Here is a 26,331-nt window from a genome sequence, read left to right on the forward strand (position 1 = left end):
ACATAACATCATCAACGCTTAACAAAGTTACCAAAAAGGTTCTTGACCTGTTAAAACTATACTTTAATAAGTTTTAAACCAAGTTAAGTTCATTGAACTTACCTATACTACTCTTTACTTCAACTATTTTTGAAAATCCTTAAGTAATCCACCGCAATATAATAACTATTTTGTTTACTACTACAATAATTTATTAGCATATTGTTTTTAATCTACTGATTTTAACAGTTAAATTTTTAAAACAATATTTCTAATCGCACGTTTTTAAAACTTATATAATTTTTTCCAGCTAATGATTCTTAACTCTTTTCTTAACAAATAAAATGTTCTTTAAATTCTCTTACTTAATCCACAATTACCTAAATTCTTCAACTAATTTCTTAACTTTTTTGTTCGAAAAGTTGTTCCCTGTATTTTGTTTTTGATTTTTGGTGCCCGTTGGGAAGTCCTCCTCTAAAATGGTGTTTTCTCCAAAGTGGACCCCTCCTTACAAAAACTGACAACAATAATATTTTTGTCGTTGTTAACTTCTACCCTTGTGAAAGTCCTGCGGTTTTGAGCACTAATTTTGACGGAGTTTGTGGCTACAATAACAAATATCTGTAGAGTACATAAATAATTTGGATTTATTGCTCTTCGGCAAACAATTCATATTTAATTTATTTGCCTAGTATAAGTGAAAGCATTTATCAATAAAAGTTGCCAAGTGAAATTGCATTGACAATTTAACAGTTTTACAGGATGCATACAAGCGCGCCAACAATACACACACACACACACACAACACACACACAATGATACATATTTTTGGGGATTTATGCCATGTCACAAAAATTAATTAAAACGCAATCATAAATAAAATGCCGAATAATAAATCATTTACACGGCATTGGCTTTGGCTTCAGCTTTTACATTTTTTTTATGCACTCAGCCGGATAAAAAAAAACCAAGCACCATCATAATAAAAATACTACAGATTTGCAAACAAAAAGCTTTAGTTACAAGTATTTTGAACTACAATAAAGGAACAAACAGCAGAAATGCAAGTAAATGAACTGCAACAATAGAACCCTTCACAGACTCACACGAACTGACACCAAAAGTTTGAGAAATTTTATATATGAGTGCTACGACTTCAAAATACCCTGTTCAAAATATACTTTGTATAATAACTAAATTGGTTTCATTAACATATTGCTACTATTATTTACTGTTTTTACGTATGTTCCTAAAATCAGGAGAGTTTCTTGCTTTTTTAGAGGCAGTTTTAAAAAGTATCTTTAAAATTATTATAGGTTTTACGGACAGAGTGATAAAAATACTAGAATGAGAGCATCTGCTTGCATCTTACAAATACTGGGTAGCGAAAACAAGCCGAGATACTTTTACGCTCACACAGATACTGTGTGCATTGCGGATGTGTGAGGACATTGTATATTCAACATTTAAAATGGGGGAAAAGTGTTGACCTCGTTCTGCCTGCTCTAAAATCGCCCCAGACAGACAACTGCCACGCCCACTGCCCTCGCCCCTCACACGGACACACACAGTGCTACAATATGGAAGCCGCATTTAAAGGGGGAAAAGTACGAAAAAGATTTACCCAAATGTTTGTTTGCACTCGGAAATGCGGCTAAAATAATCAACATTTGCCAGGCAGAAACATGGGCGTTGGAGGACAGGGGTCCGCTTTCGCTTTTTGCACGCAAATTTTAATTTCGCACATCGTAAAATTTAGCAGGCCAAAAAGGGATATAAAACTCTTTTGACTGCCACGTCAAAGAATAGCTCCGCAAAAAAAGGGGGTGGAATGGGTGGGAAAAACGTGGTGTCAGCAGTACTGTCCACATAATGAAAGTACTCCTCTCATGTGGAAAAAACGCGTCTAGGCCAGCAAAAATATTTTTCCCCAGCCCGCAAACAAATTTGTTCAGTCGGTGGACAGAAATGCAGCTAAATAAAAAAAAACACTAGATAAAAAATGGGGAGTGGCAAAAAAACGTAATTAAAAACGCATCTCGCGCGCACACAGAAAACGCAATACAAGCGCGGGGAGAAAGGAGAAAGGCAAAGCGATGATAAAAGAAATGCAAATTGAGACCGCCAAGGACGTCAGTTAAGAGAAGAGGGGGCTGTGGAGGGCGGCCTGTAAGCCTAAACAATAAGGGGGGATGAACACGAAGTGTAATCGCTGCAAAGGGAAAAGTCCTTGGGCGGCCGGTGAAAGTGTGCATTAGGCTGGATGCGTCGATTGTAGGGGCATTACTGCAAGACAAGGAATTTATAGGGCAGGAAAAACATGTATTTAAATATTTAAGGCAATGTGGAAAATACTGAATACCTATTAAAAAGTCCCCATTTTGCAGTCCAAGCTAACTGGATTTAAACTAAATTAAATCATAAACTGAGCAGGGAGTGTTTCATTTTTTGCTAATTTTAACAACGAGAATGGGACGTTGAACACGGGGTCCTTGAAACTGCCTTAATTGAACCGGTCATCCAATAACAGTAATTATTCATGGTACCAAGCCCCCCGGCCCTGTCCAATCTCATCATTATTCCAGTCCCGGCATCATTATAAACAAAATAAAGACGGGGCTCCATCCGGCGGGCGGTGCGGAAACGGAAATGGTAGCACAAAATGGCGGCTGGTCACGACCTCACAGCGCAAAAAGGGGGCGCGAGTTCACAGGGGGCGTGGCAGGAGCAGGGCAAACAATGGCAATTTCAGTCACCAGCAGAATCTGAACCGAGCTCAGGCCATCTGGCATTGGCAACGTGTTTTAAATTATAAATAATCATGGCCATCGAGTTTCAGACAAAACCCAGACTCACAAACACAGCCAACCACACAAAAGCACACAACCACACATAGAGTACACACACAGTTACAGACCGAGCTGCTTTTTGGCATTTAATTGAATAAAACATTAGTGTGTAATAAGTTGTGCGACTGTAGCCCTGGAAAAACTTTTGGCAACTGGCAACGCATTCCGTCCCGCCATTGCAATTTATATTAACGTGTTTCCCTCGATTTCCCCAGTACTGGATGCTCAGCAAGGCTGGCGAAATCCGACGCGACGACTCCTGTCTCGATTATGCCGGCAAGGATGTGACGCTCTTCGGCTGCCATGGGGGTAAAGGAAACCAGGTGAGTGGATGAGATGTGTCAGCTATCAGGTAGAGCAGGATGCGAGAAGGCAAACTTCGAGGAGTACAATAAGAATATCATATTCAAATGGTACATCCACCAGAATATTCTGGATTTCAGTAGGGAATGATGATAAATTGGGTAGCTTAAAATAACATCTTGTGCTTTAATGGGACTTGGAAATATTATACTTCTTCCCACAATATAAGCAAACGCAAATGTTCTATTAAAAAGCCAATTTGCACAAATAGAGATATGTTGTTTAACCAGTTTATGTGGTTTTTCGGTTAGCAAATCTAATCTAATCTAAGAAAAATAAAGCAATTTGATAACCAACGAAAAACATAGGAAATCCAAAGATTTAATGTTCAATTTGAATACTTTTCGTTGTTTTTCATTTTCATCATTAATATTTTTATATATGTAATTACAAAATTTATGTAGTTTTTGAAGGCCATGAAAAATATTAACCATTAAAGCAACGTTTTTAATCGTCTTTTAAATGCATTTTAACAATTATTAATCATTAAATATAAGTTACATTTTAATTTTAAAATGAAATAAATATAAAACATTTTTGTGGATTAGGAATTGAAATTGAAATGTTGAATATTCATTTAAAAATGCTATTACTTTTGTGAATGGCTTAAAAATGTTTTTTTCTAACATTTCTGTGGTTCTTGAAAGCCAAGAAAAATATGAATTATTAAAGCCACGACTGTTTAGGTCTATAAAACGCCTTTAAACATCATAACATAAACATTTTTATTTGGATCTTGGATGACTATATACCGAATCACTGACCCAATCCTTTCGTTCCAGTTCTGGACCTTCCGCGAGAACACGAAGCAGCTGCACCACGGCACCTCCGGCAAGTGCCTGGCCATCAGCGAGAGCAAGGACAAGCTGCTGATGGAGGAGTGCAACCCCAGTCTGAGTCGCCAGCAGTGGACCCTCGAGAACTACGACAGCTCCAAGTTGTGAGGCTACTTTTATGCGAGGGGCAACCTGCTGTTGCCCACTTCGCGGCGACACCCACAACCAGGAGCATAGCGGCAGGACCAGGACAGGATGCGGAAACAGGACATGAAGTGGCGGCAGGAGCTGGAGTAGTTAGATTCCCCCGAGGCATGTGCAATAGGGAGAGGGCGGAGAGATGGATTGTAGCAGCAGGAGCGGCAGCAGCATCACTTGCCATGCTATATAAATATTATTAAAATTTATATGTTTCCAAACAACAGAATAGACGTTACGTAGCCTTAAGATCCACAGACTAGACAAACAGACACTGAAAAGAGAACGACTGCTGTACAGTAGCTATAAGTTGATAGGTTTTCTAGCCCTAAGTCGGAGGAGCACTTAGGATTAGGTTAATGGAGCCCCGGGCCAAGGACAAGTGCTGGCCAACAACAAACCGAAGTCGTAGCGCAATTTTTGCATTTAAATTTGTAAACATTTAGCACAATTTACGGAAAGCGTGAACCCTGTCTCTGTGTACTCGACTTACTACCATGGCCAACGCCAGGCGAAAGATGTCCGGATTATTTATGAATTTTACAAATGTCATCAAATGGCTCTGCGAAAGCCTCATTCCAAATATATGTTTTAGTGAGTAAGCCCTAGGCTAAGTCTGAGTTGGAAAGCATTTGGTGATAGCCTTTGTTTCGCCTGTGGCCCCGAGCATTCCCCTATATTACCTTTATTTTACCTTCTTAAAAGGCGAACCAAATTTTGATTTTATTTATTTTCGTACGACTTAGGGACAGTCTTGTGTTGCTTAATTTTTAGACGAGGAGCGTTGCCAAATTACGTTTAGGTGTTTAGATTTCGGGTAACTTTGTGTTCTCTTTGATAATCCGTTGCATTTCCCCTCGTTGGATTCTCAAAACGACAACATATCCTATTTGTTGGACACAGCCAGCTTGTAGTACTTACAAATATCAGTTTCCAAACTACCGATATCACACCAGATATATAGCGATAGGCCCTAGTGGTTAGTTCATAATGCAAAAGTGCATAGTGCCTTCTATTTGTAACGGACGCATTCGTACACATATGTTATCGTAACCGTTCATCGAACTCTTGTAGAATTAGGCTAGGTCACAATCACAGCGACTGTGTATATACTGTACTGTACAATTTCATATCGCATCCTGCAGAATGTGTACATAACTACGATTAAATACTGTTTTATTCAAGACTAAAACGTACATATTATATCATATGATAGCCAAGAGTTGCGCATTGTTTTTCGTTTGCTATGTTTTATTCCAGCCAGCGAGCTTCACTGTAGGCGGCATTTACATTTTACGTACGAAACCAAAAGCCATAGGAAGTGGTCGATAATCTTTTTTTAAACTAAACTTACAATAGTTAACTAAGCGCCTAGTAAATGTGTAGTAAGAACGCAAAATTGTGCAAGGAATCAGATACAGTTATAAATAAAATATGTGAATTGAAAATGTTATTGGGTTACTTATTTGTGGTTCTATGAATTAAACATTGGATCAACAAGCCAGGAAAATGCTCCCTTTTAAAAAGTACTGAATCGCGGCTGCTTACCTTCTACATTTCAGCCATCTATGGGACGGCAGCTGAACTAAGGGCAACCCAGCGGACTGATGTAAAATAATGTAATCTGTAAAATTAAATGTACAATGTAGAGTAGCTGTGACCCAAACCATATTTTAAAAGAGAAAGAAGAACAAGTGAAAGAAGAGTGTTACCAGATTGGGAAAAATATAACTTACATTTTGGCGCCTTGATTCAAAAAATTTAAACAGAGTATATGAAGTTTCCGATAGACTCGCGGTGAAGGGCCGTCCAATTTGAAAATTAAATATATTGAAATTCTGAAATCTTTAATTAATGCTGTACCCCATAGTAAAAGAGAATATAACAAAACAAAAATATTATGTATTAGATTAAGAATTGTTATGTAGTATCCTCAATACAAGATAAAGATTCACAATTATCACATTATCATTTTGGATTTTAAGAATACACAAAGTTCTATTGTTTTGACCGTAGCTTTACATATAACATAGAAAAAAAGTCCATATTATCATTGATCTGGCTGCTTGCGTGGAGTGAGCACCAGGACCTCGTAAGATCTGATGCCGATTTCCCTACCACAGTGTGGTATGAATATTTTCTTGTAGGAGGGATGAACCTTTCCCAGCTGCATGATGCCCTTCAACTCAGCGCGTCCCGTGTAGGTGACCTCGCCCCAATGCGAGTAGCCCGTGGGCAGCGCGTCCTCCGGATAGGAACCATCTTGACCATCCACCCACTCGTAGTCACAGTCCTTGAGCACCAGCAACTCCACACCATCGGTAAAAGTATAGACTTCGCCGTTCCACCCTCCATAGGCCACCTTCTCCTTGGGCACAAAATGAGCTGGGAGGCGATCGTTGTTGAAATAGGCTCGTGCCACATACGAGGCATTCCCATTCTCGTTGACTCCGCTCTGGAGGGCTCCCTCCGGGGGCACATACGAATCCTCAGTGTTGCTATCCTCATCCAGGTTCATGGGCACCCACTTGAAATGTTCATCCATTTTATAGAACTTTGTTTCGGAAGGCTTTTCATCCCCCTTGTTCTCCGCAGCTGCGGTAAAGTTTAGGTGAAGCCTGAAGACAAGGTGTTTGTGGCAGCATGTGCGGCATTGGGGGCAGGTAAGGGATCTGTTTAGCCAGCGGCCCAGGCAGTATTTGTGGAAGACATGGCCGCACGTGCTGATGCCACAAACTTGGTCACTTGCGCGGTAGAATTCGTTGCATATAGGACACAGCAAATTCAACGCCGGCGTTGAGTCAGCCGAGGTGGCTGTGTCATCCGCACTGGTGTTTTCAATTTTTTGACTCTCCATGTCGCTGTTCTCCGTCTCACTGAGCTTTGTCAAACTGCAAATGTGTTTTTTATGTACCCATTTTTTCGGGTGTTAGGAGAGAACGTATACCTAACTCTTAGAAAGCTCTTATACGAGTATTGATAGCAGCCAAGTTCTGGTTCTTCCAAACGTAAACAATTTATATACAATTTGTGTTTTTTATGCACCCATTTCTTCATGATGAGATGACGAATTCTGTCCCACCCTAGGAAAAAAAACATTTTAAATAAAATTTAAGTTCAGATGAAATGCCTCCAACGATTACTTTTGTTAAGTAAAATTTACCAATGGGCTTAGTTTAATTACTATTAAAATAGTATGTTTCTTACTTATAGAAAAAACATAGTACATGTCTTTAGCTTCATCTGTGTTATGGGGCAGACCCAGCCACCGGAAATATAGGAGAGAGAAAGAAGAAATTCTTCCACAGTGTAGTAATATTTATGTTACAAGCATGGGTGACCGAGTTTTCAAATGGACCTACCAGAGCGATCAACAAAACCTTATCGGCAGTATGACGTCTTTCGCCTAATCCGGATATTTCTGACGACTCGATGAAGAAGATATTTTCGACCCTATAGAGTACATATATTCTTGATCAGCTTCACTAGACCAGTCGATCTAGCAATGTTCATCTGTCTGTAAGGTTTCTGTTACATACATATGATTTAAAATGCGTGATATAGTTAAAACTGCATGGGTATAACTACTTTAACTTGCCGAAGTTAGCTTCCTTTCTTGCTTCTTAGATGGCTGAAAGATAGTCCTGACTGCTGAAATTAATTCCTGTTCACAAATATATTATATAGTTATATAAAACACCGAGTTGTAATGCTGCTTTGGTTTTTATTTAAGTCGATTAGTGGGTGTCTTGCCTATTCCATTTACACATTGGCGTTCTGTTTGATCCAGGACCTCAGGGCGCCCACATAGGTGTACATTGCCGGACGTCCCTTGGCCCCACAACCGAATCCCCAGGACACCACCCCGAAGAGCTTTCCATCGACGGTCAGGGGTCCACCGGAGTCGCCCTGGCAGGAACTGACTTGGCCACTCGGATGTCCTGCGCACACCATGCGATCCGTGAGGCCGGGGATGTTCTGTGAGTTGCAGTAGTCGCGGCTCCACAACTGCACCTGGGCGAACTTAAGGCGGTTGGGTAGCTGCAGGTTCTGATTGATGGCGCCGAAGCCGCTGATCATGGCCATCGTATCGGCCTCGTAATTTGAGTCCGAATCCGCCAGTTGGATGGTCTTCACAGCTCCTCCCATGGGAACCGGGCTGCTCAGCCTGATCAGCGACATATCAAAGTCCTGGCTCTGCGGATTGTACTGCGGATGGATGATGAACTGGGCAATGTTGAAGGTCTGACCGTTGCCGGCAGCCAGATCGTTGGTTCCCACAATGGCCTTCATCTGTCCCGGATTCTGACCCTTGGTGCAGTGGGCAGCTGTCACGATCATCGTCTCCGAGATCAGGGAACCACCACAATGGTGGCGCCCATTCAGTTGCAGTGAAACCTGATGAGGAAATTGTCCTGGAGCAGCAAACTGACCTCCGATAATCCGCGACTCCTCCGACGCATCCATATCGCCGAGAACAAAAGTCACGGCAAACAGAAGGATCGAAAGCTTTACTAGATTGTTAACCGAAGACATCGCAAAGGTTGAGTGTGTTGTCTGTGGTTCAGTCGTTCTCTATTTATAGGTCTAGAATGGTGTTACGATCGAGTGGTTTTATCACCCGAACGGCACACTTTTGGGTGCGAAGAACCCCCGATAAGTGGGGAACTAGATGGGGGGTCATTTGTTTGATTGTTAGCTTACTTTATTAATTTTGGTAAGGTCAAAAACAATATGTTATAGTAGATAATTAAACTATTTTAATTTAGTTAAGTAATTATATATTCATCTTGATTCTGCACTGATACATTACAAGCCATTTCAATGTGTAATACGCACTTACCAATTATCTTAAGTACCGTCCCAGTTTTTTCTCTTTAAATTAACCCGCCAAATGCCAATTTCTATCTAGGTCAAACAGCAGGGGCTCAACTCGTCAAAGTTTATGTGCGAAATTTAAATTTTTGCCGCCTAAAAATCAAGTTCACACACCACATAATTGCTGGGCCTGGTTTTTTAGGAATATGTAATTTCGTGGGCCTTTACAGCTTTCAGAACTCAGTGAGACGAGGAATTTGAAGATTTCGATCCAGTCTGATGTCCATTGCTGATCATCCAAACGTTCTTCCAGATCTCGTGCTTATAGATATTGCGATAGTTCTGTACGGATACCAGGAACTCCGGTCCAAAAAGAGTTTGTATTAAAACATTTTCGGCAGCCAGATTTCGATTTGTAGTTCCGTGCACAATCACCAAGGGGGTATTGCTCTATGGTTATAAATATTAAATAATTAAAATTATTAGATAAATTTGAATTGGAGTTACAGGTATATCTTCTCCTTCGCTTTCAAAACGCTGTTTTGGATCAACGTGTCTGCAGAACCAGTTCGTGTAGGCCAAGGGTATATCGTTGTCGGGACAGTTGATTTTCTAAATTAGAGGATTAGGTGATTTCCTAATCGTTCCACAAGTAAAGAACCCACTCACGCTGCGATGCACAAGTCCCAAGTTAAGGTTAAGCTCCCCGTTCTTGTGGGACAAGTAGGTGGCATTGACGCCCTGCTGCAGATTGCACCGCTTGGGCCCACTGTACAGGACGATGGGATCCTGTTCTGAGGCCATGCACTGCAGCTGGAATCGCTGACCGTACTTAATGTTCTCCCCAGTGCGATCCCGACCATCTCCACTGACTATCTTGAAGGAGTTTCGCACACAGGGTCTTTTTGAGGGCGCCACCGTTAGCTCGCAATCCTCGTTGATTGACTGACTTTTGCGCACAACCTTCTCATTGATAACCACCGACAAGGCGGCATTCAGATCGGAGGTGTCCATATCACTGATGTTCATGTAGATGGGCATGAGTTGCACAATGGCCCCGAATATAATGGTCTGCTTGGGGGCAGCCAAGACGACCTCCTTGTGGAAATTATCATACAAAGTGCGAGCTTTTTCCACCAGAAGTTCGCCTCGATCTCGTTGTTTCTTGAAGTTTACTATTTTGTCCTATAAAATGGGAGGTCAAATATTACTTACCAATTATTTATATTTTATACTCTACCTCCTCTAGGCAATTTTCTTCCACCCAATTTCCTATCCTGACACTAGGCTGAAAACGAGCGGATATAGAATCCATATCACCGACTCTGCAAGGCATTGTTTATGTATAATAGAGGCCAAAGGGAAATAACTTTCAACTGAAAATTAATAACTTAGTTTTGGTTTTAGCTAAGTATTCGGTGTGGAGTTACTTAATAATAGTGTTGATATTAATTTTGGGCTGAGAATGATATGAAACTAAATGGTTACTAGATAGGTTAAATAGGAACGTTAATTACTTAAATGACGATGCGTTTTATTAACAGATTTATTTGCCTATTGAAAGATAACACTTGTTTTTATCCCCACCTTCTTTCCAACAATTTCACCACATTTGGAAACAAAAGCCTACCTTTAGGCATCCGTGGAAAATGTAATCAGCATTGGCGTACTGCTGTTAATGTCCCACATGGCGTATGAGTAATGTCAGATTCAATATTTTGCTCTGGCACACATTTCCAGGCACCAAGTTATCTATTTGCTGCTCTGGGCCAACTCAAACAGCGATGATTGGCCCTGTTTGCAGTAGTTCAACTCTGCTAAGTCCATTTGTGTCGGATTCTTGACGCTGAGAAGTCGGGAATGCTGGAACGGACATATATGGCCGACGCCCCATGATCATTAGCAAATCCCCCGGAACGTCTGGGCCAAATATCGGAGACAAGATAAGCACTTTGTATCAACGCTTAGCACATCGCCTGCTCTTAATTGTGCTCGTTATTCATTATCGCCTATGTCGGTGGGCTGTTAGCGGTTTACCTGTTGCTGATTTACTGATTTACCTGCCAGTGGGTAGGTGCACCTGGCCAAATGGATCGACGTGCACATCACGTGAACGTGAACAGCGAGCAGCTCGGCCGATTTGCGGCACGTTTCTTATCTAGCCACTCGATGGGGGCTATATGCTATATTGTCGCCGGGGCTCCAAGTTTTATGGCTGTATTTACCTCCGCTACAGGGCAGGCCTTCTAATCGAGACATCCAATGTTCAGCTTGACACTGATTTATTTTATTTTGTTTTGCACCAGAATTTATTATGTCCATTAGTAGGTTGCAAAAAAACATGTAGGTGTAATATACAACCTTGCCTATTTGGAGCCAAAGAATTTAGCTGGTTTCCAAGGAAACAGGATTCATGAAGGACATCCAGAGACTGGTACTTACAGACTTCTTTGCATCGGGATGAACACCATGACCTTATAGAATTTATTTCACATTACAAGGACTTGGAGCATGGCGTTGTTAGGAACATATAGCCCACTTCCAATTATAAAGTTTACACTTTTAGTAAACGAAGAATCGGTGTCTCGAAAGTTTGTCAAATGGCAGTACTTTGTACCGCAAAAATAAGTGGAACAGGTGTAACACTAATCTAATAAACTTATTTTCAGCCAGTCTTAGCTCCAACGTTCCGCTTGAGGAATAAAGATAATACTTATTTTTACCTCAGTGATATGGATAGTCTGAGATTAGCAAGTTGTTACATAAGAAATAGTAAATCAAACACACTCTTACTTTTTAGGTAAATATAGAATTTTCATAAATATTTAGAGTACGTCCATATTTTAGAAGCTCTTACCACTTTCCAACAGATTTAACGACTTAATAAATATGCGAAAAATAAATAACCCTTCTTATCAGTCATAAGGATTTGTGACTATATGTTACGGTAATTCAAAACTCTTATTCAGAGAACAACTCAATTTATAATGGTTTTTAATAGAATTGTATTTTTTAATTGTCTAGACTTATAATTGTGATAAGATAGTAATATTATTGCAAGTAAAATGTAATTAAATTTTAACTAGTGATGCTATAATTCCTTGAGTACCAAACTCTTCAACTTGTTGACTCAGTTTTTGATGCAATGGAAAATCACTTGGAATTTCATCAATAAAAATACATTTATTTTGTTTTGCACCTGAGTATAGACAATCTATTTCCTAAATGTTTGCACTCCACAAAACGCGGTTCGTTATCTTGTAAAAAAAAGATGAGAATTCAAAACCGCATTAAATGCGTCAAACGCCAGGCCCCAAAACGCTTAGCAGATGGTATGTGGCGCTGGAATATCTTGATCGATCCCCCGATTCCGTCACTAAAACACGTTCCGTCCTATCTCGAGTTGCGAAATACAATTAATGACAAGATAATACGGGTTCTAGGGACTGAAACGGATCAGTTAAATATGATTTGGCATGGGCAATTGAGTTGCACTTGAGGCTGTCATACTTATAGCCCCGGCGATAAGAGATCTCTTAAAGGGTATACTGAGTCGGTTCTCGGGCTAATCCGCTAACCACAATCCGAAATCATGTGACTGAGTTTTCAGCGGCTAAAGTTGATCGTCCATTCATGGGCCTGGACAATATGCACTATAAACCGAACCTGGCTACTGCTGGTCAAGATTGTGTTTTACGACTCTTTATAGACCCGAAATCAGTTGGTATTGGCTACCTGGAGAACAGAACTGGCCTTAGTCTTATCGCTGACCACAGACGGTTTATGAAGAATGGAATTTGTGCACTAGGAGAAAAACCAGCTGTACTACGGATTAGTACAGTCACCTAGTTGGAATACAAGATTAAAAGAGCCTTAATGGCATTTGATCAAAAGAAAACCAACGAAAAAAGTCTGATATAAGTTTCTTTAACTCAAAGTTTATATAATCTTTAACAATTCTATATATATATTCCTATATCTATTGAACAATATTTTTTTGTGTTTTAGGAACGCAGTCTTTTATACAAACTAACATTTTTAAAGCTGTTTCTCTGTATCATTGTATCATTTCTCCTATGCCTATAACCTTTTCCTGACGTCAATACCGGGTCTTTAAAGTTCCCGCTATAAATCTCCTTATGGGGCTTGTCAATTTGTCAATATCGTAAAAGTCTCTTTCGCCCATCGCCATGTGCCTCTCATGCGGGCGAGAGATTAGTTTAATAATTTGTCAGAAAGTGCGAGTGTGCTCACGTGAGCAGCACACGATTCGCGGTAGTGAGTGGAGTGTATTCTCTATAGAGAGGCCTGTAGTAACCGCAGTCGCTCTCCCCAACCGGTTGCTCGAAATCGATTCGCAGGGTCAGAAATCCGAAAGTGGGAGTGAGATCCTCGAAAGGCAGCCTCATTGTACCATTTACCGGGGGTTTATAACGCTATTTTATTATCACAATGGGGCATTATCACCTGGCGAACAGGTATTTATCAGGCAAATGAAGCTCGGCCGGTGAATCAAACCGAGCACTTCGTGTTTCCTAACGCCGGCGTCGCTGCCGCAGTCGACTTTGCCGCTCGGCGAGCAAAAACAGAAACAGAATTATAAAAACGTTCAATTAGCCGAGGTAGTAAGTCATTACAGTGGCAACGCTCGTGGCGAGCAGAGCGAGTTGAAAGCCCCAAAAGAAAGTTTTTCCATCGGTTGTGCGTGGAGAATTCGCCATACGAGAAAACCCGGCGCCAGTCCATCAATGTGAGTGGTATTTGTAGACTTTAAGTTGATAGAATTCCGCTGTGCCGTCAAATCCCCATCCCCACCTTTGTTTTTGTCCGCAAATTCGCTGAGATCCAGTTAATTGGAACCACTGCGATAAAGAGTGTAGAAACCCTATTGAGAACGGAGAAGTCGAAACAGCTGATTCGTATTTTTGAAAAGTTGTTTTCTCAGTGCGTTTGCGCGTGTGCCTGCGTTCGGCGGGAGGTGAGTGAGTTTCTGATTAAAACCACCAGCCAATTACATCCACAAAATTTAAAAATATGTTTTAAAACCTCTGTCTCGTAAAAAAAAAATTAAACATTAACAAAGGCAAAGTAAACGAGTTGAACAAAAGTACTGCTGCTTATTGTCAAGGAACTCGATTTAAGTGAATGATTTACGATCACAAATTTAGTATGATTTTGTGTAACCATACCATTCACTTCCAAGCAGACAAGTGGCTGGGTGATTAATGCGATTACAAGCCCTATTTACTTTCATTTCGAATCCCCATTCGATAGCCAGCTCAAGTGCGAAAATGTGCGCCGATAAGCAGATAAGCCCGGCCAAGAGACATACCTCTTGAAACCCCCAAGTCCGCTGATCCAAACAGTTTCCCACTGCTCGAGAACAGCGAAAACAATGTTAAGATCTGATAAAACCAGCTGCACTGCAAATAACACAGACATTTTAGTGTGTTTGGCCAATCAGCAGATGTGTTTTTAAATATGGTATATCTAGAAGTTTGATATCATATTATATAAATATTTTAATGACCAGTTAGAAGCAAAACAAAAATCGTATCCAAATTATAACCTGTTTATTGTTTACAAATCCCAAATTTGTTTACTAAAAAATGGTTCACCACAGACAATATCTGCAATTAATCAATTATATATCAGACTATTTGTATTCCAAATTTTTTCCGAGTGCACAGCCACTCGTCCGCATCGAATGTGAGTTTGAGTTGAGGTTGAGTCTCGGGCCTGAACTTGAACTTGAAAAGCTGAATGCAGGCAGCCCGTGGAAATGAAAACCGAGTTGCAACTGGAAATGGTGTGGAAATGCTGCCAGCAATTGGAACAAATAGCGAATAGCATTAACATTAATTAAGGGGAACCCATCCCCATTAAAATGCCAATCTGCCAATCTGCGGTCGTTGAAAGTGAAGCTCGGGTGGAAAATTTGCCATTACCTTGTCACGGATCCCTCATATAAGCGACGATGGCTGGTTTATGGACCAGCGATAAGGTCCAATTATGACATAATTAAGGCAATATGATGCCAGACGTCTTGAGTTGCTTTACGGCCGCATCTCAGTCAGCCGAAAAAAGGGTGAATCAAGTGTAATTAGCACGTGTTTCGCCAGCAAGAGGAAGTATCTGGTTTCGGGGTCCGGAGTTCGTATTGCCGTGCAATCTATGAGAGGTCCCCCCCACTCGATGAGTGCTGTTAGATAAGCGTGTTTGATTTACGGCCGCAGTCAACCTCATGGCAACCTATTCGCTGAATTTGGAGAAGAACTCGAGCGGCAATCTACCAATAAATCTGTCTGACTGGGAATTTATAAGCACCCAGGAGTGTTAAAAAGTATTCTATTGGCCATATTGGGCTTTGCCAGCTTCTCTTTATTGGCCAACTTATCTGGCCGAAATTCCCGCCACTTCAGCGAATTCTTTAGCGCCCCGGCGTGCTTTTCAATACGATTAAGGGGCGTTAGCGATAGCGATTAGCTTCATAAATTTTTGTTAGCCCCTTCATTGCATTAAATATGGCTTTGTGGCCGTCCATAAATTTCGGGCTTTTATTAATATTTACTAATGCACTTTTAATGCCAACAAAATGCAGCTATAAACTATAGTCAACTAGCAGTTGCAGCGCAATTAACAATGAGCCATAAAAAATTGTAGTTTACATTTATGTCATTATATATATAGTTTCAGAGGCGTGTGCTGGAAATCCCTAGACCCTTGGGGGACTTTTTCCTATTTATACTATAACCGCATTAAATTAATTTGAATTTTTAATGGATTATGTAATACCTGGGTCATAAAAAGCAGTGAGATCCGTGCCAGGAGTACGACAACCATCGCTATCGACTACTTTCAGCGATCTGCGGTTGTTTAGCGGCCGTAAAATGCGAAATCATCCCGTCAAAGTTTGATAGCCCAAATGTTTACCCAAATGTCAGATTGCTAATTGTTTAAATTGATCAATATTTATGACAGAAATACGGCAAAGGAAACATGAGATCTCCGCTACCCTACCTAGTGATCTTATTGAGTAACCATAGAGATCACGTTTCTATTTTTGATTCCTGGCTAATAAACAGATAACGTATATCAAATACTGAAAATCTCAGCATTGCATCAGGTCATTGCTTACACAATAGAAGCAATCATAAATCTATTAGGACTGATAAAGAGTGATGCAGTAATAATGCAAATAAAATGTGCATATTTCATATCATTGTATTTAAATAAAGTGTTCTATTCCCGTTTATCGAACCAAACTAAAGCAAGCTTATCTCTTCTAAGAAATCTAACTTATGGAGATTTTGTTAAGCATTTCTGTTGTAATTAGTGGGGTGCCCACTTGACATGTTTATACTCATTTTTTTGTCTTCGACAGACTTTGGCATTCAAAACAGCCCAATTAAGGTATTGTGTGGGCCAAATTTCTAAGAAATTTGCGCAAACAAATCTACAGAGCAGGTTTCTCAGCCGGCTGAGGAAACTTTCCAAAAACATTTTTTGGGCTGCTCTGACGTGCAAACAATTCGGCAACAATTGAAATTCGACTCACACAAAAACTCAAGTGCGCAACTGTGTTTTTGTTATATTGACTGCGGCTTTTTAAACTTAAATACATGTAGAATCAAAGCGCTGTTATAATCAATTTACCTGGAAATATGCCGCGCAAAACCGCGTAACCTGTTCCCTCAAAAGGGAAACATTGTCTTGAAAACCCAAAAAAAACAGAAACGTAAAAGTAACAAACACATTACATCATCAGGGAGCCGAAATTGTCAATATGTGAGTGGATCAGCTCCGAACGAGATAAGTAGAGCTATAAGGTTAATTACATTGCAAGTGTGCGATATAAATGCAAATATTAAACTAGCCTTGCAGTGCCACATATGAAAAAAGCAGCCAAGGTCTCCGCACAGAACTGGCTAAAAATTAAAATCGGGTGACAAACTGTACCCCAGATCGGTACGGGCTATATATGATATGATATTTGCCAAATCACAGTGTCAAATATTTGATCGCCAGTCGCTGTTAACTGGGAAAACGTGCGTAGGGCGACTGACTCGTGAGATCTCTAAATCAAATGCCAATCTCGTCTCGGGATGACGGTGGACATTTTCGCATTCGACGACACTTGGCGTTTGCCCAACCAATTGAAGCCGATAGCCTGCTAAATTTATCAGACTAATTTGTTTACCGCTCTCTGCTTTCAGATTAACAGCTTGATCTGCCGATCTGTGATACGAGTTTCGAGATCTGAGTTCCGAGATCTGCGGCGAAACTGCTGGAGAAGTGAAGGGATCCGCATCCCAGAAGAGCGAGGGTAAACAGCGAATAAATCGTGCAAACAGCAGACAACAGACGTCTCACTTGGGACCCAGTCCCACTTCCAGTCCGAACCTGAATCGGGGCTTATTTAAGGCCCGCTACCCACTGTCTGTCAATCAGAACAATTCAAGCTGTCGGCGACAGCAGATCGCGAGTGAAGAGGTCCGAAGAAACCAGAAGAAAGCCGCAGAAGAATCGGGCAAATAAGAAAACCATATCGGTGGGGAAAATTCCCGGAGTTAAACTGCAAATATACACCCCCGACGAAGTTTGTTTTTCTGCATTGTATGCAGAATTGTGTTGTATTGTGATATTACAACGCGCCACCTGTAGCGTCGTAATCAATTTGTTTTAACACTCCGTGTTTAACCCAAACAAAGCCCTTAAAGCCATAAAGCCTGCTCATCACAACCATTAACAAGATGTCCGCGTCAAAGGAGGCCATTTGTGGGAGCACCGAGAAGGATCTCGAGAAGCCAGCATTGGGTGAGTTTTCTTTAAGAGATATCACTTATATCTTATATTATAAAACGGAAGGAAGAGAGTGGGAGCGTGCCAAAGTGGCACAGTAAAACGGTGTAATGTTTGCCAATTATAGCCGAGATAATTCACAATTGTCATTACACTTACGGCTGAGATAGGTCTTAATTGTCATAACACTCTTTGCTTGCCAATTATTAAAGGTCTGATAGGAAAGTGACAAAAACACCATAAATACAAAGGCTAATAAGATAAAACAAATATAAAGGTACACTAAAGATGTAAATCTAAATATGGAAACAAACACCTGGTCCCATAAAGATATCTATGTTTTTAAAACGTAGAAGATCTTATGGAAAAAAATTTGTTCATTAATAAGTAGAATGTAACTTCTCCCATAAAGTAGCACACCCCCAGTTATAACCCCTTGGAACTTATTCCCTTGAAAACCCACTTTAGGAAGTAATTATCCTCCCATAATAATAATCGGTCATCCAAGTAATATGCATATGCGCCTTTGCTTTCTTTTCTTCGAACAATTACCCGCTAGGTTTGTAATCCATATGATGCATACTCCCAGTCTGTGATTTCAGTTTGCCGGCTAATTGCCCATTTATCGCACATGACAATCCACTCGGATATGTGTCCCAATCGCTGAGCCATATAAATTATATTTATCAGTTGCTCGAAATACTAAGCAAATTGGTCGAGCAGAACACAACCTGAACACAAAACGTAACTCACGTTCTCGCCCAGTTATTTCGCAATCGTTAAACTCAAAAATTACACTTGAAGTCGATTGAATGGGCTTCTCCGGCAATCTACTTGATTTAAATAAGCGAAATCCGCCCGAAAATGGATGAGAAGGTTGCCGCTAAACGGAAGTTATTTGTTATGCAACGAAAATGAGGATAAAAATAAAATCCATTAATGACAAGAGTCGCCAATGCGTGAGCCAAATTCAAAATTAACGTGTGACACACACTTTGCAGTTGGCGAGGGAAATTGGTTTTCATATTTTGTGATGACATGCGATATGTTTTATTATGAAAATGAGATAATTAAAATTAAGTTTTGTTTGATTTTTTTTATTTGAAATTATTATAACCTAACCCAGTTCAAACGTTTGAAAAAATATTCCACCAAGTTTATTGTTTCCATAAATAGATGATAATATTTTTGTTTCCAGTCTTAACCATACATTTTAATTAGGCTCAAAGCTTTTATTAATATTTTGTGTGCGTAGTAATACAGTTGAGTCAACAAGTTGCCTAATTTGCCTATTATTATCCCATTTGCTGACAAATCAAGTGGTTTGTTTACGTAGTCTTTGCTTCCTTAATATATTTTTCCCAGAAGTCGTCTGCTCGACACTTGACACAGTTTGTTTGAGTTCCCGGTTTACCTTTTTGGTGCCCAGTAGCGTAGATTCAACCGAGTGAAACCGGTTAACCGGCAAATACCAAAAAACAATCTGGCAAAAAACAGAGCTATAAATGGCAAATATAGTACGTGTTTATAACTGAGCAAATGAACTCTGCAAGGCAACGACGAAACTCGATTCGCGGTTAAGGTCAGTGGGGGAAATGCATTTCCCTTGGAATTCCGACGAGATGTTTTCGCTTTTTACTTTCATTAGCCATTACAGAGCTATGTTAGCTTTTCGTGTCGAGAATGGCGAAATGAGAGCGATTTTCGGTCTGGCAGATTGCCGAGTGGCTGGCTTTTGGCCCTGATATTGACACTTGAATCGTTGGCCCTCTGGTTTTGTCATCTTGCGACATGCCATCCGTTAATTGGATGCCACCGTGAATAAATTATCTATTCAATTTCCCAGGCAACGCCCCCGCAGTTTGGATTCGTATGTGGAGGTGGGTGGCATGAATAAAAACCCCCCAGTAATTTAACAATAGGCGACCTGTTCAGCGATGCGCTCGACTGGAGCCCCATATCCGTTCTATATTTCCATGGGATGATATATATCTAGTGGATATACATGTATAGTATATATATAGTATTGTTGGCGTTGACGTCTCGGGGCATTGTCGTAATCGGATTTGCAACCCATCTCAGCGCAACTTGCTAAATTGAAAAATTGCTTTTACAAAGTAGGTTTAAATTTTAATGGGAGCAAGCGGGATGGCAAACACTATAAACTTTTCAGTTTGGACAGTTGAGAAATTCCTCATTTTTTAAGATCGTGACTTTTGCGACTTTTTCGCAGAATAGCATTAAATTTGTTTTTTTTGCGACAGTGAGTGGCATACAAATTACTCATCTCATCTCTTGAGTGTGCATGTTACTATATTTAAAGATTACAATAACCACGAAAATAGCCAGAGCATTCATTCAGACAGTGCTATCTACGTTTTTACCTGCAAAAGGGAAACCGAAATAGAAATTACTGAGCAATTAACCCAATGCCACCGTTGTTACTGGCTGAATCGGATCTATCTGATAAAGTTGGGCAAATAATCTCCTGCTGACTTCAGTCTGACCTTCTGGGAAAACAAAGCCGCCTCTTTATGGCCGCAAATATTGGCGCTACTCTTTTGCACCTTTCAAGATACCCAATACCAGGAACTCTCAAACGCGACAAATACTCGTTGTTTATGCTTAAGTTGAATGCCAAATAAACGACAATTGTGGCTTATTATTGTGGTTCGAGGGTTATTGTATACCCAGAATTCCCCAGAATGTTCTCACACAATTATTCACTTGCAACTTAATGGGAGAAGAAAGCAGAAATTTCCAAGAAATCCCAGTAACTCGTCTTAATTACGTAACAATGCGTTACGTTACGCAGCAAAGCTCACCCCAAAAGCATGCAGTAAAAACGTAACGAAAGCTTGTAGACTTCATGTAGAGTAAATGTAAAATAGTTACCCCTTTCAAATACCCATAAATAGTTATTAATATAATTATAATCAATCCTCTTGTGGAAACAAAACAGAACGCAATAGTTGGCAGACAAAATGAAAAATCACTTAATTGCTTTGGCCGCGCACAACTGTACCATGGCCTAACCATAAAGAATTCCATTAGGGGATTTGCCAAAAATACACCCTACATACACTTAAATAATTAGAATATGGTATACATCAAGCTAGACAGTGTGAATGGCTTCTCTTTTCTGTCACGAGAGCTCGACAGACACGCTCAATGTCGGCAAACCACAATTAACACAAAAGGAATCATAATTAAGAGGGTAGTGGAGGGGGTTGTTGGCGAATATTTTGGGTTTATAGACTTGTTGAATTCGTAGCGCCATGAAAGGTTAGAAATTATATAATAGGAAGCTGATAATTATATTATGAGCTTTTCGTGTGATTTGAACAACTGTTTCTCCTAATATACCATGATACAAATATGTATTACATTAGATATGCATTATATTATCTTGTTTTAAGCCTCCTCTTTAGGATTAAAAATCCGTCTTAATATCAAGGTTTCATAATAGATCATTTCCAAGTCGTTGCGATCGTATTGGATTGGCAATTTAAACTTGTGAGGAGAGGCAGGCGACAAACACGTGTCCGTCTCAGCCGGCGGCGACTTTCAGAGCGGTCCGCTCACACACTCTATATATAAACAATCACTTGGGCGATTCAAGCGTGACTGTAGATATTTTTACAGTTTCAGCTTTGGTCTCGCTCTGCGGTTTGTTGGAAAGATAAATAATGATAAAATCTAAACAATAGGGCGCATTTTGAATGGTTTTGTTTTGGCTTTCGGCCTATGCCAAAATTAGCAACGACTTGTCAAAGCAATTAAAATAGGGTATACATCTTGGCGTGACCAGTAATTGCCCAGAATATATTGTGCACCTCGTGGGGGCGCCTCCATTTAGCGGCGTCGCATTTCTATGACTTCATCCTGGGTCTTTATACATGTATGTATGTAGCGTTTGCTTTTGTTAGGGGTGGTTAAGGTAGTTCAAAGATCATAATTTGCAAATGAAAATCTCTGTTCAAAATTAGAAAACCAGTCATCTTAAGAAATCTAAGATGAAACCAAAAAATATTTAGTCATTTCTTAAACAACCCAACGATCACCCGATGTTACCATAATCACTTAGCTGTGCATATTTTAGGCAGCGCGTGTACTTCGTCTTCCATGTGCCGAAAGTCACGAGATGTGAGTGTGTACCATGCTTACGTACATCCGATATAATTAGACATATATACTGTACGTAGGTGGTTCGACCGATGTCTTTGACTTTGGTCCGACTGAAAAGTTCACTCTATCAATTGACATCAATCGCCGGGTCCGAAATGATGCATTATGCAGGGGAGAACTTTCCATCGCCTCACTTAATTAGTCGAAATCTGAACACTAAAACTGATGTAATCACGTAGCGGCGGCGAGAGCGACGCCGGCGCAGAACCATACGTATTCGTACAGTCGTTCACTCGTTCTATAACCGAACCCAATAGCCGCAGATGTACTCATGTGTTCATACACCATACCCACAGCCCCACAGCAGTTTATAAATGAAGGCGGCGCAACAGTTGGCGCTCAGTAGAAAAGGCCATAGCCAACGGACGGGAGCGAAAAGTACCCACTCAGTTGACCGTTCAACGTCGGTGGCAGAACACATTATTATCGCTAGTTCTTACCAAAACTCGGAGTTCTTACCCAGCCCGCGATATGTTTCGGTCTCCAGCCGGCCAAGTCGACAGATAGACAATGAAATGGTTTAAGCGTGTGCGCAAAAAGTCTTGAACTCGAGTACAAACCGAACTAGAAAATACCGAATTTAGCTAAGTTAGGGGTAGTTTCGTTTTGGTGCACCATGCCCTTCCGACGCAGCAGTCTGAATCACCGCCATCGCGATGGCCACGTTCTGGTGTGGAACCAGAGGAATCTTAACGAATCCCTGGAGGAGCAGCCGCAGAGTAAGCTTTACCATAAGATCTGAGTTTTATAAATTCATTTTTTATATGATCTATAAATATTTATTATTCCAAAAGCACACATTGGGTGTACCCTATTGATCGCTATAAGCAATTTTCCATATTTTTCCCACACCTTTCCCTTTTCTTTGAACCACCCTGCGTATGCGTAATATCATGGCAAGCATTCTGCTGTTCTGTTGTTAGGCAGTGTTCTTCACACCCCGTAGACAGGTTTCTTCCCCTTGGACTGATTTCGCGCGACTTACACGTGCTTCTCCCCATCGCCAGATTGCTGCCAACGAAAGCAAACTCGGCGATTGTGCAACACGAGACGTTGGTGGAAAATGAGGGAAAACCAGAGCAAAAAGCGAGCAAATCGCGCGATTAAATGCTGCGTGAGCGAAATGAAACGGCGAGCGAACAACAATATTTTTAAAATTAAATTTGATTCAGCAATTTTGCCGTTTTCGAGCTATTGTTTATGTCATAGTTTTTTTGTTTCGAAAATTCTGGGCAACTAAATTCCAATGAATCCGTCGGGTTATTGAACAGAAAAAGCTTATCGCACAGTTTTTGATTTACTAAAGGTGGCCAAAGTTCATTAGTTTTGAAAGTAAATGGCCTCAATTATTTCAGCTGGCAGCCTTGAACTTTCCATGCGTCACCTACTAATTAAGCTATAAAGACCCCAGCCCAAACCCAGCCCCAAACCCCAGAAATTAAGCACAACTGTACTGAACTTGTGAATTCTGGGTAAACTCACGTGTTCCACGGCCGTGAAAATTGCTGGAAATGCCGGCGATTCACGTTTGACAAATGACACAAACGGCACTAAAAATTACAAACCCTCACCCTCCCCCAACCGTGAACAATTGCCTTCATCGTAATAACAAAACGCGATCTCGGAATATGACTCTGGGGCAATAAAATCGAATAAATGAAGGGTGGGGTAAAAATACGAGCGGCAATTGTGAAATTTAAGAAGAAATCAGTTGGTTATCGCCATACGAGGAATGCTTATTTTTAAACCGATAATAATAGTGTTTAATGGGAATTTATAAATTATTAGAGCAGCCACTTGGTAGGGTTTTCTAACGCCCATGATTCATTCGGCAAACCCGTCGAGGTTCTTATCTCTATTCCGAGCAACAAGCCTTGAGCTAAGCAAACCCCAGACAAGATTACATCTTCATATCTCGGTTATAGCCTCTAAAGATTTGGGTTATTTCTGCATTTCCGAAACATTTAATTGGATGGCTAACATTAATAGTTGTTGACAAGACTTCCTCTTGGCGTAGATAAATTATTTTGTGCATGCTTATTGCTCACTGACGCATTCACTGATTTAGCCAGATAAATCAGTTTTCTTAGTCTCTCAGAGGTATATTTAGACTCTTAATTTTGCTCTTTCTACTGAGATATTTTACTAATTCTCTTTGTAAATTTTGTATTATTTTCTAGGATGCTTTGCCACCCGCTACTTTGTGACCTTTATGCTTTTCCTGGGCATGGCCAATGCGTATGTGATGCGCACCAATATGTCGGTGGCCATTGTGGCCATGGTCAATCACACGGCCATTAAGACTGGTGAAGAGGTGTTCGATGATGAGTGCGGGGATCGGGATATTCCCATTGTAAGTATCCCTAACAATGATCCGTATCTGATAAATTAGTAATAAATGATATCTCCTTTTCCAGGACGATTCCCAGGACGGCGAGTTTGTGTGGAGCTCAGCTCTGCAGGGCTACATCCTGTCCTCCTTTTTCTACGGCTACGTGATCACCCAGATTCCCTTTGGCATCCTGGCCAAGAAGTACGGCTCCCTGCGCTTCCTGGGCTACGGCATGCTGATCAACTCGGTGTTCGCCTTCCTGGTTCCGGTGGCTGCCCGCCGAGGAGGAGTCTGGGGTCTGTGTGCCGTGCGCTTCATCCAGGGTCTGGGCGAGGGTCCCATTGTGCCCTGCACCCACGCCATGTTGGCCAAGTGGATTCCCCCCAACGAGAGATCCCGAATGGGAGCTGCCGTCTATGCGGGTGCTCAGTTTGGAACCATTATTTCGATGCCACTTTCCGGTTTGCTGGCTGAGTACGGTTTCGATGGCGGCTGGCCTTCGATCTTCTATGTATTTGGAATTGTGGGAACCGTTTGGTCCATCGCCTTCCTGATCTTCGTGCATGAGGATCCCTCTTCGCATCCCACTATTGATGAGCGCGAGAAGAAGTACATTAATGACGCCCTCTGGGGATCTGATGTGGTCAAGGTGGGTTCTTTAATTTGTAAAAAAGTAATTAAAAGGAGATACTAACCTTTTCTCTACCCTTTTTTAGAGCCCGCCCATTCCTTTCAAGGCCATTTTGAAGTCGCTTCCCTTTTACGCCATTCTGTTCGCCCACATGGGTCACAACTACGGCTATGAGACTCTGATGACCGAACTGCCCACCTACATGAAGCAGGTGCTCCGCTTCTCCCTGAAGTCGAACGGTCTGCTCAGTTCCCTGCCCTACCTGGCCATGTGGCTCTTCTCCATGTTCATCTCGGTGGTCGCCGATTGGATGATCAGCTCGAAGAGATTCACGCACACGGCCACCAGGAAGATGATCAACAGTATTGGCCAGTACGGTCCTGGCATCGCCCTGATCGCCGCCTCTTACACGGGCTGCGATCGGGCTCTGACCCTGGCCATCCTCACCATTGGAGTGGGCCTGAATGGAGGCATCTACTCCGGCTTCAAGATCAACCACTTGGACCTCACCCCGCGCTTCGCCGGCTTTTTGATGTCCATCACAAACTGCTCGGCCAATTTGGCGGGTCTCCTGGCGCCCATTGCTGCGGGCCATCTCATCTCCGATCCCAGCAAGGTAAGAACCTATACCACTTCGAATTTGGCTCCTTACTTAAACACATATTTTCCTTACAGCCCATGATGGGTCAGTGGCAGATCGTGTTCTTCATCGCCGCCTTTGTGTACATCATCTGCGGCACCTTCTACAACATCTTCGGCTCCGGCGAGCGTCAGTACTGGGACAACCCCGAGGACGACGAGCAGAAGCCGGCTCTCCAGACGACCAGCACCACCACCCCGCAAAGGCTGAGCAACGGCAGCACGGCGCCACAGGCCATCTCCAGCTCTTAGGACTCCAAACAGGCCGTAGTATTAGCCGTAGTCGACCGTCATTAACATTAATCCGTACACCATACGAAACGCGTAGATTAGTCCTTCTTTTAGTTACCTATTTGTTAAGCCAAAAGTTGTTAATATTAATAGTTAGCCTTTGATCTATTCCTATACCTGCATATACATACACCGCTAAAAGAAAAAGACAGTAGACTTCCCATTGTAAATGAATTGGGAACTCAAAACGAACCCACACCAAATCGAGCACAAATCGTCAACTTTAGTTAGGGAAATCGAGGTCTACCATTGCAAATGCGTTACTTTCTTATCTTATTGTGATAGTGACAGAGTTTAGTTCTCTCACTGATTTGTTCTGAAATTAAATGATCCGCTCAAGCGAACATTGTTAAGCAAGCAACCAAATGTATGAAAACCATTAAAAACTATTAGTTTAAGAAAAGACCAACAAGTGAGAATTTATGAAAATTAGGGAGGGGGTATATCTAAGAGCAAATTTCAAGT

General features: G+C 41.2%; 5 protein-coding genes across 8 annotated transcripts in view; 2 read left to right on the forward strand and 3 right to left on the reverse strand.

The window, feature by feature from the left end:
• The window catches only part of Pgant9 (polypeptide N-acetylgalactosaminyltransferase 9), a 64,079-nt gene extending 58,466 nt beyond the window's left edge, over positions 1 to 5,613 (forward strand). For all 3 annotated transcript variants that reach the window (XM_036813021.3, XM_036813019.3, XM_036813020.3), the window contains 2 exons: positions 3,044 to 3,151; positions 3,974 to 5,613. In XM_036813021.3, coding sequence (XP_036668916.2) covers positions 3,044 to 3,151; positions 3,974 to 4,135 — 270 coding nt within the window. In that variant the 3' untranslated portion in view covers positions 4,136 to 5,613. The remainder of the gene's footprint in view (positions 1 to 3,043; positions 3,152 to 3,973) is intronic.
• Positions 5,614 to 6,215: 602 nt separating this feature from the next.
• Positions 6,216 to 7,022, reverse strand: LOC108008246 (uncharacterized). The gene has a single exon (XM_017072037.2). It carries the CDS (start codon positions 7,020 to 7,022, stop codon positions 6,216 to 6,218), a length of 807 nt encoding a protein of 268 aa, XP_016927526.2.
• An 847-nt stretch (positions 7,023 to 7,869) lies between these two features.
• Positions 7,870 to 8,737, reverse strand: LOC108008758 (trypsin-1). Its single transcript, XM_017072656.3, has one exon. It carries the CDS (start codon positions 8,699 to 8,701, stop codon positions 7,928 to 7,930), a length of 774 nt encoding a protein of 257 aa, XP_016928145.2. The 5' UTR covers positions 8,702 to 8,737; the 3' UTR covers positions 7,870 to 7,927.
• A 361-nt stretch (positions 8,738 to 9,098) lies between these two features.
• On the reverse strand, positions 9,099 to 10,439 carry LOC108008767 (cilia- and flagella-associated protein 161). The gene is made up of 4 exons (XM_017072664.4): positions 10,224 to 10,439; positions 9,653 to 10,168; positions 9,491 to 9,595; positions 9,099 to 9,433 (listed from the first exon to the last, which is right to left on the reverse strand). The coding sequence occupies exons 1-4, from the start codon at positions 10,317 to 10,319 to the stop codon at positions 9,224 to 9,226; spliced, it is 927 nt and encodes a 308-aa protein (XP_016928153.1). The 5' UTR covers positions 10,320 to 10,439; the 3' UTR covers positions 9,099 to 9,223.
• A 3,139-nt stretch (positions 10,440 to 13,578) lies between these two features.
• Positions 13,579 to 26,278, forward strand: Picot (putative inorganic phosphate cotransporter protein picot). 2 transcript variants are annotated; one of them, XM_017074620.4, is made up of 6 exons: positions 13,579 to 13,733; positions 17,200 to 17,800; positions 24,154 to 24,326; positions 24,391 to 24,954; positions 25,022 to 25,552; positions 25,612 to 26,278. In XM_017074620.4, exons 2-6 carry the CDS (start codon positions 17,737 to 17,739, stop codon positions 25,825 to 25,827), a joined length of 1,548 nt encoding a protein of 515 aa, XP_016930109.2. In that variant the 5' UTR covers positions 13,579 to 13,733; positions 17,200 to 17,736; the 3' UTR covers positions 25,828 to 26,278. The 2 variants fall into 2 exon arrangements, with proteins under 2 accessions (XP_016930109.2, XP_016930108.2); XM_017074619.4 differs by lacking the exons at positions 13,579 to 13,733; positions 17,200 to 17,800 and adding an exon at positions 22,332 to 22,692.
• The last annotated feature ends 53 nt before the right edge of the window (positions 26,279 to 26,331 follow it).

The sequence above is a fragment of the Drosophila suzukii genome, chromosome 2R, assembly GCF_043229965.1.
Source record: "Drosophila suzukii chromosome 2R, CBGP_Dsuzu_IsoJpt1.0, whole genome shotgun sequence".
NCBI lineage: Eukaryota > Metazoa > Arthropoda > Insecta > Diptera > Drosophilidae > Drosophila > Drosophila suzukii.